Source organism: Marmota flaviventris, chromosome 3 (genome assembly GCF_047511675.1).
Source record: "Marmota flaviventris isolate mMarFla1 chromosome 3, mMarFla1.hap1, whole genome shotgun sequence".
In the NCBI taxonomy this organism is placed as follows: domain Eukaryota; kingdom Metazoa; phylum Chordata; class Mammalia; order Rodentia; family Sciuridae; genus Marmota; species Marmota flaviventris.
In genome coordinates, this window is record NC_092500.1 from 117104016 (window position 1) to 117123411 (window position 19396).

At 45.2% G+C, this 19396-nt stretch overlaps 1 protein-coding gene and 1 non-coding gene across 10 annotated transcripts in view; both read left to right on the forward strand.

Moving 5' to 3' along the window:
- Mical3 (microtubule associated monooxygenase, calponin and LIM domain containing 3) overlaps positions 1 to 13989 on the forward strand; it is a 203541-nt gene extending 189552 nt beyond the window's left edge. For all 9 annotated transcript variants that reach the window (XM_071610264.1, XM_071610263.1, XM_071610266.1 and 6 more), the window contains 3 exons: positions 10213 to 10312; positions 10449 to 10522; positions 10613 to 13989. In XM_071610264.1, the coding sequence (XP_071466365.1) occupies positions 10213 to 10312; positions 10449 to 10522; positions 10613 to 10797 (359 nt within the window). In that variant the 3' untranslated portion in view covers positions 10798 to 13989. The remainder of the gene's footprint in view (positions 1 to 10212; positions 10313 to 10448; positions 10523 to 10612) is intronic.
- On the forward strand, positions 13829 to 13898 carry Trnaa-agc (transfer RNA alanine (anticodon AGC)). The gene has a single exon. It is a non-coding gene; the product is annotated as a tRNA-Ala (tRNA).
- Positions 13990 to 19396: the final 5407 nt, after the last annotated feature.

Consider the following 19396-nt stretch of genomic DNA (forward strand, 5'->3'; position numbering starts at 1 on the left):
TGCTTACACCCTACTTAACAGATCCCATTTATCCCATTCCCTGTCTAATGTCCCCAGTCCCCTTCCCACTCCTCCTAACACTTCCTGGGCAATGGTAATGTCAATTCTAAATAAATCTTAATGCGCAAGAAGACATTATTACATTTAGAACCTTGTAGAAGGAGCTCTCAAAGCCCACTTCTTTGAGCTCATGCTTGCCTGGCCTTCCCAGTTGGAGCCCTGCTGTTGCCTCACAGTGAGTCTCATATATGTCTCTTCTGTTTTTTCACCCCCACTGTTCAACTGAGAAAATGCAGTAGGCCGTTTTTACAACAGCTCTTAGCTCTTTGGATTTAGAATGCCAACAAATTCCAGGGGAAAATGAAATATATGAAAGAAAAAAAACTTAGTGTTTCTTCCAAATTATAAAGTACCCTACCATCAGACACCTTATGACCCCTGCTACTTGGTTATCATCACTTCCCCTTTTGTCAGTGCACTCTCACTTGTATGTAATGTTCAGACTCTTCCTGTGAGCTCTGCTCACGGTATAGGCTGCTGCTACTGCCTATCAATGAAGTATGGAAGAAACATTCCTTTGTGAAGGGAGTCATTCTGCACACCAGGCACAGGGTGAAGGTCACCAGGCCCTGTCCTCACCAAGCCCCAGGAGGAAGCTTAAATACCACAGTTAGATCCCTGTTCAGTTTCTACTGATGTTTACTTCTCGGGGCAGTTGGTAATATTCATTAATCAAGTGGGGAAAAGATACCCTTTGAACTGGGCATAGTGGAGTACATCTGTAAATCCCAGCAACTCAGTAAGCCAAGGTAAGAGGATTGCAAGTCAGAAGCCAGCCTTGGCAACTTAGCAAGACCCTGTCTCAAAATTAAAAATAAAAAGGGCTAGGGATGCTGCTAGTGATAGAGCACCCCTGGGTTCAATCCCTAATACTGGGCGGGCAGGGGAGAGGACCTTTTAGAATCTGGAGCTTGAAGTGTAGTTAGAATCAGATTGCTGTTCTACCCTTTCCTCCCCAAAAGGCCTTATATCAACCTCATTTCTGGGTCATAGCAGCAATCTTGTTTCTCATGTGGATGATACAGAGCTCTAAGTAACACTCAGATTATTAGGAATTTCATATCCTGCTCAGAGGAGTTCAGACCCCTAGTGTTCTGTCTGTCCCACCACAGTGCCTCAGTGGGGTCTTTAGTGGCTTTCAGCTAACTATTTAAAGGCTCATTTTGAGGTGGGTTCATAGCTCAATGGCAGCATATGGAAGACCCTAAATTTAATCCCCAATACCCAAAATTAGTCTCCTTTTAAGCCATGGAGTATAGAGAATAAAGATTTCACTTCCTCAAATAGCTGGATCTTGTGATTTGAAAAGAAAATAAACCATTTTACAGAGACATAATGACCCTTGGTCCAGAAATGAAGGGTTTGCAGTGGCCATTGTCTTTCCCTCCTCTTCTGGGAGAACACAGAACAGGTGCAGCCCAATCCACCATGCTTTGTTGCACTATATCAGATAAATAAAAGAAAAACTATATTTTTTTCTGAAAAAAAAATATAAAGAAAAACTATATTTCTTCTGAAATTTTTAGATTAAAAAGACCCACACCTGATTTTACAGGACCTTACCTCTTGATTTATATGTCTCATAGGGAAATGGAAGGTTTAGAAATATAACATGAATTCCTGGAAAGTGATCTTTCATTCTTGCCAGGAAGTTGGGGTGGGAGGCACAGGGAGGCCTACCCCAGGCCTTGTCCCTTCCCACCTTCTGAGTTCTATTTGCTTCTCTTAATTTGATGTTAGTAGATTTTTGCATCTCTGCTCATGCTGAGCATTAGCCTGGCTAGTTTTGCTTAGGAACTTTGAAATTACCAACATTTTCCAACATTCATGTGTCTGTATGTATTGGATCTCAGTTCTTAAATGAACCTTTTGTTTTTTACTTTCACTCCACCCACCCCACCCCACCCCACACACTCAGAGTCTAGAAATTCATTCTGCACTGAGCTTTCTGTAGCACAGGCATCTCCCCAGCCCTGTCATATGTATGTAGGCTAGACCTGCTAGCCTTCTCACCATTCCACAGCCCTGATAAGGCCTCAGTGTTTGTTATTGCCCACAAAGGCTGCTGCGTGCTAGGGCATGCCATTAGCTGGGCAAATGGGTTTTTTGGGTTGGAGAGTGAGAATAGTTGAATATAGTCTTAGTCAAGAAAGCTTTTGCCAATCATGTAACTTGACGGCTGGGATATAGCTCAGTGGCAAGGCGTCTGCCTTGCATTCGCAAAGCCCTGGGTTCGACCCCCAGTTCCAAAAAAGACCAAAAAAAAGAACCCCACCAAAAACAAATAAGATTTAAAAAAAAAAAAAAAAACAGATTATGTAACTTGTTGAACAAGACAGAATAGAGGCAGCCACAGTGACACATGCTATAATCCTAGCTCCTTGGGAGGCTAAAGCAGGAAGATCACAAATTCAAGGGCAGCCTGGATAACTTAGTAAGACTCTGTCTCTAAATAAAAAATATGGAGGGCTAAGGATGTAGCTCAGTGATAGAGCATCCCTCAGTTCAATCCCTAATACTGCAAAAAAAAAAAAAAATCAATTATAGCCCCATTTCTTTTTTCTTACATGAGAATCACAAAGAAATTCTCCTGAGTTGAGTGTGTGATTCTGGCAAAATGCTTGCCCAGCATGTTCAAGGCCCTGGTTTCTATCCTTAGCACCACAAGGAAAAAGGAAAAGAAATTCTTACAACTCTGGACATATTGTTCTCTGCAGGTTTAATCTGGGTGACTGAGCATAGTAATGACTGGGGAAAACCCCTGGGGTCTCTGAGGAAAAGGTGGACATCACTGAATTGGATTAAAAGGCATTGGATTCCTTAGCAGTAAACATGGTGCCTTTCTGCAAAACAAAGAAGAAATGCAAGTCCCCTCAGACAAGATGAGGGATACACAGTCTGAGTAGAGATCATGTGGTAGGAAAATAGAACCTCAAAATGCAATTAAGAAATAAGCATGCCTATTGCCTGTCCCTGACACCTTGGAGGAAGTTGTTCAGAGACCTTAAGGAAGTCAAAACCAAAAAGATGAGGTTTTAGGTAGCTCAGTGGTAGAAGGATTCTCTACCACTGAGCTACCTAAAGTGTAGCTGAAAAGGGAGTAATCTAGCTCAAGTTCTAGTGTATCAAAAAGGAAGATGTTATGAGCCAACTTCCAACTTATAAAAGGATGATATTCTATAATGTTTACAATCTTATTATTTAGAATTCTTTATTCCCATAGAATTATAGTTATAAATGGTGACTTAGCTCATAAAAAGCCTATTTTCCTTATAATGTCTCTGTGAACAGAGACTCTAGTACCTGGCCAGTGAGTTCTGAGGCAATGCAACAGATTATGTAACTTGAACAAGACAGAATAGAGGCAGCCACAGTGACACATGCTATAATCCCTGGGACTTCTCAGATCTAGATGCCCCATTAATAAGCCCTCCCAGGGTCTGCCAGGTACTGGCTAAAGAGACCTTTCCAGCTTTAAGCATGTGGTGGTGGTTCCTTTGTCTCACAGGGAGGATCTAGGGGCCTAGATGATGGCGGAGATGGATTCTAAGATGAGGCAGATCCCAGGGCTAGTTCTCAGCTGCAGGCCAGCTCCCTGATCATCCGCTTCCTCTTTGTCCTCCTCGAGACTGGCCACCCAACTTGCCTTCCTGCTGCAACTACCCTCATCTTACAACAGAAATTTGTTCCTGATTTAGGGATTGAACAGAGGGGGCACTTAACCACTGAGCCACATCCCTAGACCATTTTTATATTTTTATTTAGAGACAGGGTCTCACTAAGTTGTTGAGGCTGGCTTTGAACTCATGTTCCTCCTCCCTTAACCTACCAAGGCACTGGGATTGCAAGTGTGTGCCACTGTGCCCGGCTTTGGCTCTTAAAGAAAATGGGGTTAGTTGGGCGCAATGGCTCGAGTCCCATCAGTTTAGAAAACTAAAACAGGAGGATCACAAGTTCAAAGCCAGCCTCAGCAACTTAGTGAGACTCTAAACTTAAACTCAGTGAGACCCTGTCTCTAAATAAAATACAAAATAAGGCTGGGGATGTGGCTCAGTGGTTGAGTGCCCCTGAGTACAATCCCTTGTACCGCCCCCCCCCCCAAAAAAAAAAAGAAAGAAAATAGAGTTAATGGATGGCCTCATAGGGCCTGGTTAATTAGAGGTACTCAGTAAACATATTTTATGAAGTAATTAGTCTCTCACCTTGTCTTAAAATAAGCCCATGATCTTTTTAAGGTATTTCTAGTTATTTCTGATATTAGCACCAGTGTAGAAGCCAGTGGGCTAAATAAAACCAGGCAGAATCAAATGACTGAACCGGGAGTACAAAGCCTTAGGTCAGCTCCCATCACAGCACAGTTATCTCTAGGCTTTCTGGGCTGTGAGTAAAGTTAGGCCTTGCTCTTGGCCCCACCAGACTTCATTATCACCTTACTTCCTAAAAGAAAGGCACTAAACCTTTTTCTACCTCTCAGCCTCAGGGTTAGGGCCTTTTGGATTTTAAGTACTAAAAATGTAAAGTGGGGTTTGTCTTCATTTCAGATGAACAGCCATGCTCCATATCTTGAGAACTGGTTTGTTTGCTTAATTTTTCTAGCTACTAAAACATTTTATTCTGTTAACTTGTAGGATGTGGGGAGAAGATACAGCATGTTGAGATAACGTATCTTAGAGACCTTTATGAGAAAGTAGGATGAAGATAGAAATATAGAAAAAACAAACCAGGCATAGTGGCATACACTGTAATCCTAATGATTCAGGAGACTAAGGCAGGAGGATCACAAGTTTGAGGCCAGTCTGGTAAAATTAGCAAGACCCTGTCTCAAAATAAAAAGGGCTAGCGATGTAGCTCAGATAGAGTGGTAGAGGTAGAGTGCTTGCATAGCATATGCTTGGCTCTGGATTGCATCCCCAGCACAGGGCCAGGGGTAGGGGTGGTCTTCTATTTAGGGTGATGCCTTTGCTCTTAGAATCAATGAACCAGATCATCTGTTTCTCACATCTCCATAAAAGGCAAAGAAACTTCTATCAGTTGGTGCCCCTGTGCCTCGTTTGAGTGTCCTTTCAGATTCTCTTGCGGTGTGGAACTCCCCATTCAATTGGGTTTTCCCTTTTATTTCTTCCTAAAATAATATCCACTGGGTGTCCTTTCTGATTATAAAAGCAGTACAAATTCATTGTGGAAATTGTGGACACTAAAGAAAAAAGTACCAGCCCTGAAGCACCAGTCTACTCACCTCCTCCTTGAGGGATAAGAGGGACCAGCTCTTCCAGTCTTCTATACCCTTCCTTCTGCCTTTTGTTATCACAGTGCCTTCCCCCTTTCCTTTTCTTTTTTTAAACACATGCTTTACCTGATGCCCCCTTTTTCTAATTTTGTTTCCTAATTTCTGTTTTCAATATCTTGTTATCTCAAGTTGTACACTATATCAGAAAGGGTATAAGAGGAATGTGATCTATATAAAAGGAGATAAAGGCTATATTTTGTGATGTCCAAAAAGTAGAAATGCACACATACATGCATATGCTTGTTCCTACTTGATTTTGGATGTGTATTGATTGTATATTGTGTCACTGTCCTTGCTAATCAATATGGATGCTATTCTACTGCACAACACACAGCCTTTTCACATATAACCTTGGTTCTAGGAAGCAACAGAAGTGGTTTATTGACATTTTATTTAAGGGATTTATCCAGGTATTCTGAACCTCAACACAGACTCTACATTTTGAAACCAAGAAATTTGAATATAAGTCTGCTCTAAGGCAAACAAAGTTTTTAAAGAACGAAATCCTCCTCCCATGTGACCAGGCATCAGCTGGTCATGGTCTGATCTATTGAGAACACTGAATGTAATCAGCATTTCACACACCCGTTTTCTGTATCTGGCTTTCGTATTAAAGTTGTACCCGGTATCAAATTGACTGTACAAAGCACTGTGCAGAATGGCGAAGGTCTGAGAAGGAAAAAAAAAAAAAGTGATCCCTGCATTTATTCCATTGCAAAGTAGAATGGTTTGTCTGTTTGGCCCTCCTGTTGACCTAAACTCCCTTCTCATTATAAGCCACCCATGCAGCCCTTCCCCTTTGATCCCCACCAAAGCCTGTCCATGGACTTCACTGTCCCCTGTGTGTGCTGCTGTGGTTCTGTGATGGTCCCTTGCTCAGCTCCTCTCCCTCTTCCTTGAGTGACCATCAGGTCTCCCCTACAACTGGTCTGGAGATGTCTCTCTGCACACTGTCTCCTCTCAGTTGCCCCACTCTTACCAACATCATTAGTGTGAGTTATTGGCCTGTCCTGTCAGCACACCCCTCTTGATCCTAAATGCAACAGCATCCCCCAGCTGTGACACTGAACCCCTCCAAGAAATGGAAAGGCCAGAAGAAAAGGTGGGGTGGCTGGCTCTCCCTGGCATGTGGAAGGGATAGTGATACAAACCAATGGAAGTCACTTCTGTGTGTCCACATTTTCCCAAAATTGTCCTGGCTCAGAATTTGAACACTGCAGGTGCCAGAGCTCTGCAGGCCCACCAACAGTTAGGGTGCTGCCTCCATAGACTCAGGTCCTTTCTATAGACACAGCACCAGAAGGTAGCAGACCCCTCATTGCCCCTTAAGACTTATCTAAGGTTAATTTAATTTTGAGCACATCTTAGAATATTTCACTTAGGTTTGGTTGGCACCACTTTCCTACCTAGAAACAATATTACCCCCATATTCAAGACAGTGTTTTACAGAGGTAGGCAGACATACCCAGGGGCTTTGGGCATTTTTGAGGAGGGAGCTCAACACCCATGAAGGCCACCTAAATTTCACATGCTACCAGTAAGGAATAGAAGAGGAAGGCACAGCCCACTTGGTTGTGAGCTTCTGCTTCATGAAAGGAGTACCTGCATCTTTAGGAGGACCCCACCATCCTTCCCTCAAGTCACACCCATATCAGTGACTGCTCCTGATGCCTGAGCCCGCTCTTGTTCAGTTTCTGTGCTGAAAAAAGGACTTAATTCATTTGTAGACTTTGTTTCCCCTGTTTCTGCTTCTCCATTTCTTGTATTTTTTCTTTTCCTCCTGTTGTTCCTTTCTCACTTTTTATGCTTTTTGTCCTCTGCTTGTTTTTTATTTCACCCTCACCCTGTCCCTTTCCACTTCCAAATTCCTCCTCCTCTTTTCCTCTTCCTTTTTTGTCTTTCTCCGTTTCCTCCTCCTCCTCTTCCTTGTTTGGTCCTTTTTGAAGTTGAGCCCAGTGGCGGGACTCCACGGCGTAGACCTCTCTCCTTCTGCCCTTGCTGTGTCCAGGAAGGTAACGTAACCTCACCCGCCTCATCCCACTGCCTCAGAGGGTCAGAGCCACATTAGTTCCACAGGGAGCCACAGCCCAACGATTTCTCTTTCTCTCTGATATGTGACAGTCCTATTTTAGAATGTCATGAATATGTGGCAGTTTCTTACAAGGCACAGTATCCCTTTGACTGTCTGAGGGGAGGACCCGGGTACAGAGGGAAGCTGGAGAGCCTCCAGGCCCGGCAACTGAAGTCTACAGACTTCCTACAACCTGCAGACCTTCTGCAGCATTTCCCCCCATCCCCCATAACCATTTTTACTTGGGCCTTTAAGCATCAGGTCCACCAGATGGATTTGTATTGACGGAGTCAAGGAATACTGTCCTTACAAAGACTGATCTACACAAATGCCCCCAAGTTCTTTACCAAAACAAACACTAAAGCAAACTTCTCTACTTTGTGTCTTGCTGAGTGTGTTTTGTTTTGTTTTTTGGTGTTTATTTTTTGGTCTGACTGAAGTCTGTTGTGGTGATAAGATTGTCATTGACAAGGCATGTGGGCAGGGGAAGGGGGAGTATGGCCATGACTAACCCTTGCTAATCTCTTACTCTGCTCTCCATGGCTCTCACATGTGATCTTCACCCTCCCCACCACATCCCCTTACTCATCGGCTGTGAACAAGCTCCACCATGGCTCATGAGCAGTGTTCAGATGTACCCTGGTGGAAATTTTGTCTTTATACATGGGAAGGTGGGAAGGAGGGAGAGACTTCCCGGTGTGCCCTCAGCTTGCCACACTGGACAAGCTTGCATGTCTCAGGGCTCCATCTTCATGGCCATGTGGGCACACTGTGCAGAGACGCTCCGGAAGGAATGCATGGAACTGAGCTGTAGGCTGGTTTAAAAGCCAAAGACCCAAGTCTATTGGATCGGGTGAGGAGAGCTCAGGCCCACAGACACACATGCTGCACTGCACAGTCGCAGGCTCCACAGGCCAGGAGTTGTGGAGTGGGGAGCTTCCAACCTTGAGAGTAGAGCTCAGAGACAGCATGCCACCTCAGGAGCAAAGTTGTATGTTCACTGGGGCACAATGCAGACACTAACTCCTGCTTGTGTGAACGCAGTGCATCTCTGCCTCTCTGGAGTGGGGCCACTGGCTGACTGGCTTAGGCCTTATGTGGGTCAAGAAGACAACATCACAAGAGCTTTGTCTTTGATTAGTGTGCAAGAATGCCAGATGGTAGAATGCGGGCAAGAATGAGTAAGGAGCAATTCTGAGAGCCACCCACCTGAGGATGTACATAGTACATACTCCTGGGCTATAACACTAATCACTGTGCTGGGACATCCAACCAAGCAACTCAGAAAATAGAGAATACTTTGAGAGATTTCCCAGTTTAGTGCCTCTTAACCTGAGACCTATAGATGTACTTCAGAAAGCCCCTGAGTACCCTGAAATTCTGTCTAAAATTGTTTGATGCTGAAATGGGAGTGTAACTTAGTGGTAGAGCACTTCCCTAGCATGCTTAAGGTCCTGGGTTTCATCCCGAGCACCACAAAATAATAATAATTATGCATATATATAAGCATTTTTCTAGCAAAAGTCCTTAGTTTTCATGAAATGCTTTAAATGGTTTGTAACCCCAAAATATTAACGAGCCACTGACATAGTCTGTCTCTTAGGCAGGACCAAACTTTGGCCATGAGCAGATTTATGCTCCAAGGAAAAGAAGTTTGTTTCCTCCTTGGATGGTGTGATTCCTTGGAAGGTTCTTCCTCTATCCTCCTGCTGCAGTTAAGCCCAGAGGGTTGTGTTGCTCCTTATGGAGACTAGTCCTGTGCTGGTTCAGGTTGGCCTGAGTCAGCAGTCAGGTACCAGGCCCAAAAACTGGTGGTGGGACTGGATCAGAACAGGGGGTGGCCACCTTCCTCAGTCTCTAGGGTGTGCGGGTCTGCTGATGGTCTGCTGACAGCTATCCTGGATGCCCTGTGTCTACCACACAGTCCCTCCTAGAGTGTTTGTCAAGAACTATGTCCAGCCACATGTTAAGAAATGGTTTCTTGCCAGGCATAATGGCACATGCCTATAATCCCAGCATCTGGGGAGGTTGAGGCAGGAGAATCACAAGTTCAAAGCCAGCCTCAGTGATTTAGTGAGGGCCTGAGCAACTTAGCAAGACCCCATCTCAAAATAAAAAGGGCTGGGGATGTAGCTCAGTGATTAAACACCCCTGGTTCAATCCCTGTTACCAAAACAAAAAAGAAAAAGAAAGGGTGTCTTTCTGATTAGGATACAAAGCAATTATGAGGCCTCAATATTAGTAGCCCCAGAGAAGAGCAGCAGCCTAGGAAAGAACTGGGTTAAATGAGGGTGAAAGAGTAAAGTGTAGTTTATAAATTTAAATTTGCCATTTTTATTAGACTGGTTTTCTCCTCCAAGGAGACCCAGAACATAGCAAGTGCCAAATAAATATTAAATGAATTTAAAAAATTAAGAAGGAAGAACAAAGCAATTTAAGACACAAAAGAAAGCTTCTAAGCAGAAAAAGTATCAACAAGCCTATGAGGAGGGAACAGTCACAACCAGCCAGGATTATTGGCAGGGATGAGGGCAGGGCCTGGACTGAACAGAACAGACAAAAAGCATAGGCTCCATTAGGCCCTGGGGTCTGCACAATGCAGGGGCCTATCATTATCTGCCCCCCAACCCCCACCCCCCAAGGCTGTAGGCAAACTTTGGACCTGGCTTGGGAGTGTTCCGGCAGCATCTTGCTCGGCTCTCTTTGCACATTTGCCCCAGTGTGATGATTCCTGTGGGCCAGGGGAGACCAAGATACCCTCCCTTGCTGCCTGACACACAGTCTTTTTCGGCAGGCATGGGCAAGAAGGATGACCCTAAGCTGATGCAAGAGTGGTTCAAGCTGGTGCAAGAAAAAAATGCCATGGTGCGCTATGAGTCGGAGTTGATGATTTTGTGAGTAGTCTGAGATTTGGGGGCCTATCCATGAGGGAACATAGGCACTGGGTCTGTCATAGATACACCAATCCTAACTTGGTGGGGTGAGTAGTTGCCCCCCAAGTCATTGTCTCTGTCTCCTTCCCCATCTCAGTGCCCGAGAGTTAGAGCTGGAAGATCGGCAGAGCCGACTACAGCAGGAACTGCGGGAGCGGATGGCAGTGGAAGGTAAGTGGGTGAGGGGAGGTGCACAGGGGAAGGCTGGTATGGGCTTCCACCTCCCAAGCCACACACCTTGTGACTTTGGCTACTCCTCAGATCACCTGAAGACCGAGGAGGAGTTGTCAGAGGAGAAGAAGATCTTGAACGAGATGTTGGAAGTTGTGGAGCAGAGAGACTCTCTGGTGGCCCTGCTGGAGGAGCAGCGGCTCCGGGAAAAAGAGGAGGACAAGGACCTGGAGGCGGCTATGCTGTCAAAGGGTTTCAGCCTGAACTGGTCCTGAGTTTGTGGCCGTTACACTGCTTGGAATGTCAGCATCCACCTGGCTATGTTCTCCCAAACCACCTGGATCTAAGGTCCAAGGAAGCCTGGCACTTCCTGGGAGTTTGCATTCAGCCATCCACATGCTCATGTGCTATGGTGAAACCCCAGGTGATGATGATTATCTGAGATGACTCCGCCTCCTGAGAAGAGGCCCACCTGGACTTCCCACTCAAGAAAGAGAAGCAGAGCAAGAGATGTATGGTGCAGTGGGGGAACTCCGCACAGTCCCTGAGGACCTGTTGCCTGGCGCCCCTTCCTTCCGCCAGCATGTTTGGTAAGAGAAGGGAGCTGCTCCTTCTCTTCAAAGACACCGCCACTACAGAGAGCACCCCGCAGAACAGGGCAGCTGCCTTCTTCATGCTCCCTGAAGCACCACCAAAGAAAGAAAAAAACACCCCACAAGCAAGATGTGGATAGAGTATGGGAGAGGGGCAATGACCGGTCAGGGCAGTGACCACCCCAGCATTGCAGGGGAAGCTGAGGGATAGGCAGGCTCTGAGTTCATTATGCAAATTATGAGGATGCAAGAGGGGTCTGTCCCCAGCCCCCACACAACACACTGGACTCCGAGTGGCCAAATGCCCCAGGCCTCTCTCTGGCTGAGGCCCGAAGCCCATGGATTGCTGCATTTTGCTTTTAGTTCACAACCATTTTGACACTGGAAAGTACTAACTTTGGGGACGGGGGGGACCCTACACATCAAGCCCCCCATTGACAGACAGGCATTGTCACAATTCAGCGCTTCACAGTGGGGCAAGAGATTCCCTTCTTCCTTGGTGTTTTTTCCTGTGTTTGCACATTGAAATGAAGCTGAGGACCTGGCAAGATGCTCAGCCACTTCAGATCTTTTTTGTCAATTAACTTATTTTTTTAATACTTGAAAAGAAGCAACTTCATTTTTATATCTTTACTAGAGACACTGATCACCTGGCACCTACATATAGGGGTAACAGAGGTCTGCTAAGTCCTACACAGCCTGATTCAAAACTGACTGAACGCTTGTTATATGCATCTATTTATTAGCCTTCTTCGTAGTGTTACTGATCTGGTTGGCATCAGGGAGCAGCTTGAGACCCTCTGGGTCCTTGCTCACAGCTTTTCTGTCCCCCTGTAACTGTGTCCAGCCCTCTCCTCCTCCACAGGCACCCTGCTCTTGCTGTGGCACTGGACTTTAACATCAGAACCATTAACTTGTCAAGGATACATTTCAGCACTGTCAGCAGCCATGCTGAAAGGCAAAGATGCCACGCTGGTCTCTGGCTGTTGGAATGTTGGCTCTGTAGGACCCATTGTTTTCTCAATCTTGGTGCCAGGGTTTACGTCCTTCCACGCATATGTTAAAGAAGATTTGGGGATAAGCCCTCTTCTGAGAGGGTGTCAAGTGGCTCCTGTGATCTGTCTGGCTGATAGGAATTCCCTCAGCCTAGCTGAAGGTCCAGCCAGACAGGAAAACATGTGCTGCTGCCAGTATCAACATTTAGGCTGGTCTCTCACAGACAGGCAACTCCAGCCCTGTCTTCCCTCCCCTGAATTAGAATCTTCTTGAGGTGGTAAGGGCTAATAAGTACCATGTAACTAGCTCTACAAGTCAAACTGTTCATTTTTCATGGTTCAACCAGAGAACGGGTGTGTACAATTCATCAAGCCACTGACTAAGAAGGTCAAGGGCTGGGGAGTGCTTGCCTATCAAAAGAATTAGCACATGGTCATCCCAGAGATGATTCCATCAGTGCCAGGCCAGTCTCGAAGGGGCTCTGCAGCTGACTCCTTGTGGGAAGGGCCGGTGTAGAATGAATAGGCCTGGCAATTCTTCAGATGTCCGTGGGGCAGGACAGGCCAAGGGTCCATACTGACCTTGGACTTCCCATGGGAACCACACTGTGCCTCAACTCGAACATTCATTCTAACTACAATGGAGCAAAGAATCTGTCCTATTCTTCAGTTTCTCTAAAAGCTGCCATCTTTCTCCTGTGGAAATCCAGATGTGCTGCTAGCAACCATCACAACTCTGACTTCTTCACTTCCTGGTTTCTAGTGAGGCAACATCTCCGTTTTTATTCTCTGTTCCTAAAAGTGAGGAGGAGGGTGTTCTAGATTCCATCTTCACACCCCAATCTTCCAGTAAAATTGGGATAGGACTGTCATTGCCTTTGTGGCCTTTTACTAACCCTCTCTCTTGAATGCCACCACAACAGTCAAGCCCCAGCAAAGCTGCCTCTGTCCCTGTCACTCCTGCTAAACCCAGAACTAGGAATTGGTTTCCAAAGTGACTCAAAAGGGATGTGGCAGTAGAGCTGTGCTTCAAATGGCCTCGTGCAGCAGAAACACCAGTCCCAGCCAACTTTGGCATCACTTCATCCTTCAAAGCACATGCTGCTCCTATTGTCACTCAAAAGGGGGCTAAAGATGGCAGAGAAGCCTCAACCAGCCTGTAAGATGCCTCCCAGTTTTCTATTCCTGACAGTGTTAAGGCTTCAGGTTCTCATAGAGCACTTTAAAAAATAAAAATTAAAAAATTTTTAAAAAGCTCCCAGTTTGTAACCACTAGTTTGCAGTTGATTTTAGTGATCTGGTGACTTGCTACATGAAATGTTTTCCACTCTGGAAATGCATGCAGCTCCAAGCAGATTTTCTTCCCAAGAATTAAGTCTTCCCTTGAAGGCAGGGAAGCAGGGTATATATACATGCAGACACACACAAAATGTTGGAGTTTATTTGAATAAACCTATACAAGTTTATGTATAGTTGGGGATCCATGTTCAGCATCCCTGGTGGGCAGAAGTCGGCCCCTAACTCCCAAGTTTGAGGATGGCCAGCAGCTGTGTGTGGGATTCCAACCCCGTTAATGTCTTTGGACCTTTGCCCCTAGCAGCCACTCTAAAGCTGATTTTGACCAGCAATGATAGACTATTCTTAACACTTTCAAAGGAGAAGAATTTTTTTCAATGGAACAGAAAGGAGGAAAGAGTTAAAACAAATTTACAAGTTGAGGGTGTAGCTCAGTGGTAGAGTATGTGCTTAGCATGCACAAGGCCCTGGGTTCCATCCCCAGCACTGCCAAGAAAAAAAAAAAAAAAGTTAAAAGGTGGTAATATCTGACCCACAAAGGGAAATGGACTGTTTTATGCGCAATAAAAGTTTTTAAAATAAAGTGTATTTCTTGAGTCATTTTAGTGTACTTGACAATGAGCCAGGATACATTTTCATATCACTACCTGCCTTTCTAGATAGGTGCTAGCTGTGTGAATCTTATATCTAGTGTATATATGGGTGTGTATAGGGTTATTTAATGAATACAACTTCTTTAGCCTGGTGCAGTGGCACACAACCTGTAATCACAGCAACTTGGGAGACTGAGGCAGGAGGATCACAAGTTTAAAGCTAGCCTCTGCAACTTAGCAAGACTCTAAGCAATTTAGTGAGACCCTGTCTCAAAATAAAAAATAGAGGGGCTGGGATTGTAGCTCAGAGGTAGAGCGTTCGTTTAGCATGTGCGAGGCCCTGGGTTCGATCCTCAGCACCATATAAAAACAAATAAAATAAAGATGTTGTGTCTAGTTAAAATAAATAAATAAAGATTAAAAAAATTAAAACTAGAAAGGGCTGAGGATGTAGCTCAGTGGTAAAGCACCTGGGGGTTCAGACCCCAGTACCACATACACAAACACACACACACAAAATGTCTGTGTGTCTGTGCTTTTCTTTGTTCTTCATATTCTGCTTCAGGCTGTCACTTGAGACACTATCTGAGGCAAACACCCACATTAGGTAAAAATCTGCCCTTTATAATTGAGCCTCAGTAGCATCTTGTAGGAAAGCATATTCTTTGAAATAGAGATTCTCAAAGTCTAAGCAATCCTAGGTTCTTGGCAGCCTTCCTTCCAGCTGGCCAGGGAGCCCAGGGGCTTCAGATTTGCAGTCTTCAAGCTCAAATCATTCACATGTTTCAATATCCCCAAGTTCATTCAGTGCATAAAGTCCCAGAGGGGGTTGACATCACCTTTTGGCCTGGAATCATCCACAAGAGAACAAAAGGAAGAGTGCTGACCAGCTCTTTTCCCTCTGTTCTCTGAGAGTCCTCCAAGGCACCTTTCAGTGCCATTTACCCCATCTGTGGTATATTGATCTGTCAGTGGATAGCAGTATCTCTGAGTTCATGATCATGGCTCCTTTCTAAGAAGTAAGGAAGCAGCAGAAAGGGACAGACCAGCAACAGGAACATGAAACTGAACCTTGCAGACCTGGAACCAGTTTGAGTCAGTCACTGCAATGGAAGCTGCAGAGCGTTCCAGCTACTCCAGAAGGAAAAGGGGCCTGGCCAGGACAATGGTGGGCATGGTAGGTAGGAAAGAGTAGGACAAAATCTTTTTGTTGTTATTTTCTGACATTGTTTTTGTTGTCGTTTTCAGCATTGGAAATTGAACCCAAAAGCATTCTTCCACTAAGCTACATCCCCAGCTCTATTTTTTTTTTTTTGGGGGGGGGGGGTACTAGGAATTGAGCCCAGGGTTGTTTAGCCTATGAGCCACATTCCCCAGCATCCCCAACCCCGCTTTTTTTTTTTTTTAGTTGTAGATGGTCACAATACCTTTATTTATTATTTGTTTGTTTTAATGTGGTGCCCAGGATCAAACCAAGTGCCTCAAGCGTGCTAGGCATGCGCTCTACCACTGAGCCACAACCCCAGCTCCTCCCCAGCCTTTTTAAATGTTTTAATTTGAAACAGGGTCTCACTAAGTTCTTAGGGATTCACCAAGTTGCTGAGGTTGGTCTTAAGTTTGTAATCATCCTGTCTCAGTCTCCAGAGTCACTGGGATTACAGGCATGCTTTTTGATTTTGAAATAGTCTCACTTAGTTGCCCAAGCTGGCCTCAAATTTGCAATCCTCCTGCCTCAGCCTCCTGGGTAGCTGAGATTACAGGTGGATACCACTGTGCCCAGTGGATAAAATCTTATAACCTGCTCAAGTGGGAATATATGATGGCCTTCAACTCCTGACAGGAAAGATGATCATGGCCCAAGTAGAGTTGATGGGCACCTGGTCCCTGTCACCTTTTGTTTCCAGAGGGATTCTCTAGACCAGAGCACCCAAAAGCAGGATTTGAGGACAATTGATGGCATCACCTGATGGCAGGAAATAGCAATTTTGTTTAAGGTAGGCCACTGGGGCAACCTTAGAAGTCCCCCCCCTCTCCTCCCAACAAACTGCCAGAGCTGATAGTTCCAAAACCTCTCCTGAACACTGAATCTTCTCAGAGTCCCTTCCTAGGAATCACATTCAAAAGTGGAAAAGAGAGAATGTGCCATCTCATTTCACTTCATAAGCTGGCCAGACTGGCCCTCTTAAGAATACCTGTTGTGTCACCCACTCAGATCATCCTCCCTGGTAATATCAAGTGAAGACTAAGAAACCAACCTCCATGGCCTGCTAAGCCAGGGAGCCAGTTAGACCAGGGCCTAGAGCCACATAGCTGTTCCATTAAGGCTCCCAGACAGCGTCACACAGCTAAGCTTCACCAGGTAGTGATTTGGGGGCAGCTCCTCTTTTATTTCCTACTCTAAGGTCTTTTTACAGGTGGGGCTCAAACAGGAATTAGAATTTCAGCTATTGTAGGTAAGTTAATTTGCTCTGCCCAACAAGCCACCTGCTACCCAGACCAGTGTGAGAAGGAGACTGTCTCCATGATGTGTGTGTGCTTTTCAGGCCCCCATAGGATTTCTGAATCAAAATGGACAGCTGATTCTGAAGTGTGGATTTCAACCTTTGGTTTCAACCAAGGGTGGGCCAGCTACGGAGGTGGCCCAGGCCTCAAAACTAGGCAGTATCTGAGTTGGGGATCTCCCTGCAACAATAAATAATGGGCCTGACAAAACTACAGGTTGCTTTGAATGGTCACCATAGCGGGCAGTTATGGTATACTCCAAACCTAGAGGGAAGGTCCTTTATAAGTTGTGTGGAGCTGCCAAGTTCAGCTGCTGTGAAATGAGAACAAGGTTGTTGGTGTCCTTGCCCAGCCAAGAGAGAATAGTAGGGAGTGTGCATCAGTGAATACGGGGTTAACATTCATGTGTAACCATCACCCTGCTGCTTCTCCTGATTTCATCCTTAGGCACATCACTTTAAACTAGTCAATGCCTCACTTTCTCTCTAAGGTGGGACTGTACCAATCTGCAGGATCCATGGGAGGACAATAGCTCAAAGGGTTTGAGTCAAGCCTGTGTAGTTGCACATAGCTCTCTCATATTGGTCACTGGTGTGCATCTTGGAGAAGGGGTCATAAACCTCCAGGTAAACTGAGGGTTGACCAGATAGTCCCAAGGTCATTTCCTAGCTATCTTGTGAGCCAACATAATTATGCACTCATTTTTAATTTTAAGTGTTAGACCAAATCCTCTGTCTGTTCTCACACACTCATCAGGTACAGGTTAATATAAGTAAGCTGTATGCTTCCAGAACATTTATATTGGCCTCCACCCTCCCTGACCCTGAAGCCAGTTCCATCAGATCTGCTGTCCCAGCAAAACAGCTCCAGAACATGCCATGGGGACGTCCTCCACAAAGCCATTGTCAAGGATAAGAGATTTTCCAGATAAAGGTTAGAGTGTGAGGGTGCTGAGCAGGAACCAAAGGAATGAGGGTCTCCTATACACAGGTGATTGGCCCAGCAGGCAATGAAAGAAGCAGGAGAGAGCCCTTTTAAACATGGAAGGTGTGGCTCCCAGCCTGTCTTCAGGTCTCTCTCCAGCAGTCCAGATGACATGTCTCTCTCCTTGGGAAAAAATAAAAAGGATGCAGTAGCAGCTGACAACCAATATCTTCCTCCCAGCTGCATTTCATTTTATTTAACTATTTTTAAAAATGTTTTGGAAAAATAAAATATTTTTTACAAATGTTACCAGGGCCAGATCACTGAATGCCAGCTTCATATTGTGACTGAAAACATTTTTGGCACTAGTAATGAAGGTTTCCAGCTTTCAACAAGTTGTTCTTATCCTGGGCTGGGGGTGCAGCTCAGTGGTAGAGCACTTGCCTAGCAGGCGTGAGGCCCTGGGTTCCATCCCCAGCATCAGAAGAAAATAAAAGAAATTGTCCTTAACCCAACCCATGAAAATCTGGGGGAAAAGGAAGGTCAGGTCAAGGAGTGTGGGCCTAAGACCCCCACTTCCTGGGCTGACTGCTAACACAATGTTGGACAGTCATGGGCCTGAGCCCTCACTCCATGAGTTACTGGGAACAACCAGCTGAAGAGTTGCCCCCATTTCTCCCTCATTTTTGGTCCTGCAGCCCTGTCCTTGGACTGTGACAGCACTTGGTCATTCAACCACCTCAGCAAGCAGGTGAGAGTCAGCAGAACCTTAGTTCCTGAGTAGTGGCTGCCCCAAGTGTTTCCTCCCAGCTACCCAACAGGGCCTTAGCCTTGTCCCTGGGAGGCAGCCTGGGGCCTTCTAGAATTCTCTTAAAGAAAGATATTGTGCAGAAGCATTGAGAACAGACAAGTTTTCTCAAATACTGTGCCTGAGAAGAATGGGTAAAGGAGAAAATTTCATGTTGCAATAATTTTGCAGTAATTTAAATACAAAATATGTCCCAGCCAGTGTATGTGAAATCATTCCAGAGAAGAGATCCACTCCCCTGGAGCAGGACATCCCCACCAATCCTGCTCATGATCTTTGGAGTTGTTCTGTTGGGAGGAAAGAGGGAAATGTGGTCATTTTTCCTTCGATTTGCATTGATTTGTTTGCATTCCTCGTGTAGCCAAAAACTGAAATAAAGCTAATCGTTATTTTTTCCCTTCTGTATGGAAAAGGATAATTTCTCCCTTTAACAAGCAGAGTTACACCCTTGGGGAGCTGGGATGTGCTCATAAAACTGGAGCTCCAGGGATGGTTTCCCAACTTGAGGCCCCAACATGGGAACCACCTACCTACTAGGCGAGGGGCTGGTTCCCATGAAGTAAGGAGAGCTATCCCCTCTGCCCCCCCCCACAAGTTCCTGTGATGTCTTCCCCTCCCACAGACCTCCAGGGGTTTGTTTGTTTGTTTATTGTGGTGGCAAGAATGTCACTGCCAACTAGTAAGACTTTTCCTTCCTGTCCTTCCCTTGGCATTTGTTTATCTTTTTTTTTAATTTTTAAATTTTTAATTGTAGATGGGCACAATGCCTTTATTTATTTATTTTTATGTGGTGCTGAGGATCCAACCTAGTACCTCACACATGCTAGGCAAGCACTCCACCACTGAGCTACAACCCAAATTCCTCTGTTTATCTTTTTTTTTTAATATTTATTTTTTAATTATAGGTGGACACAATGTCTTTATTTTACTTTTTGTGGTGCTGAGGCTCGAATCCAGGGCCTTACACATGCTAGGTGAGTGCTCTACCTCTGAGCCACAATCCCAGCCCCTGTTTATCTTTTTATCTTCATGTGTGTGTGGTACTGGGGATGCAACCTAGGGCCTTACACATGCAAGGCAAGCACCTTACCAATAAGCTACATCCCCATCCCACCTTTTTTCTTTCTTTCTTTCTTTTTCTTTTCTTCTTCTTCTTTTTTTTT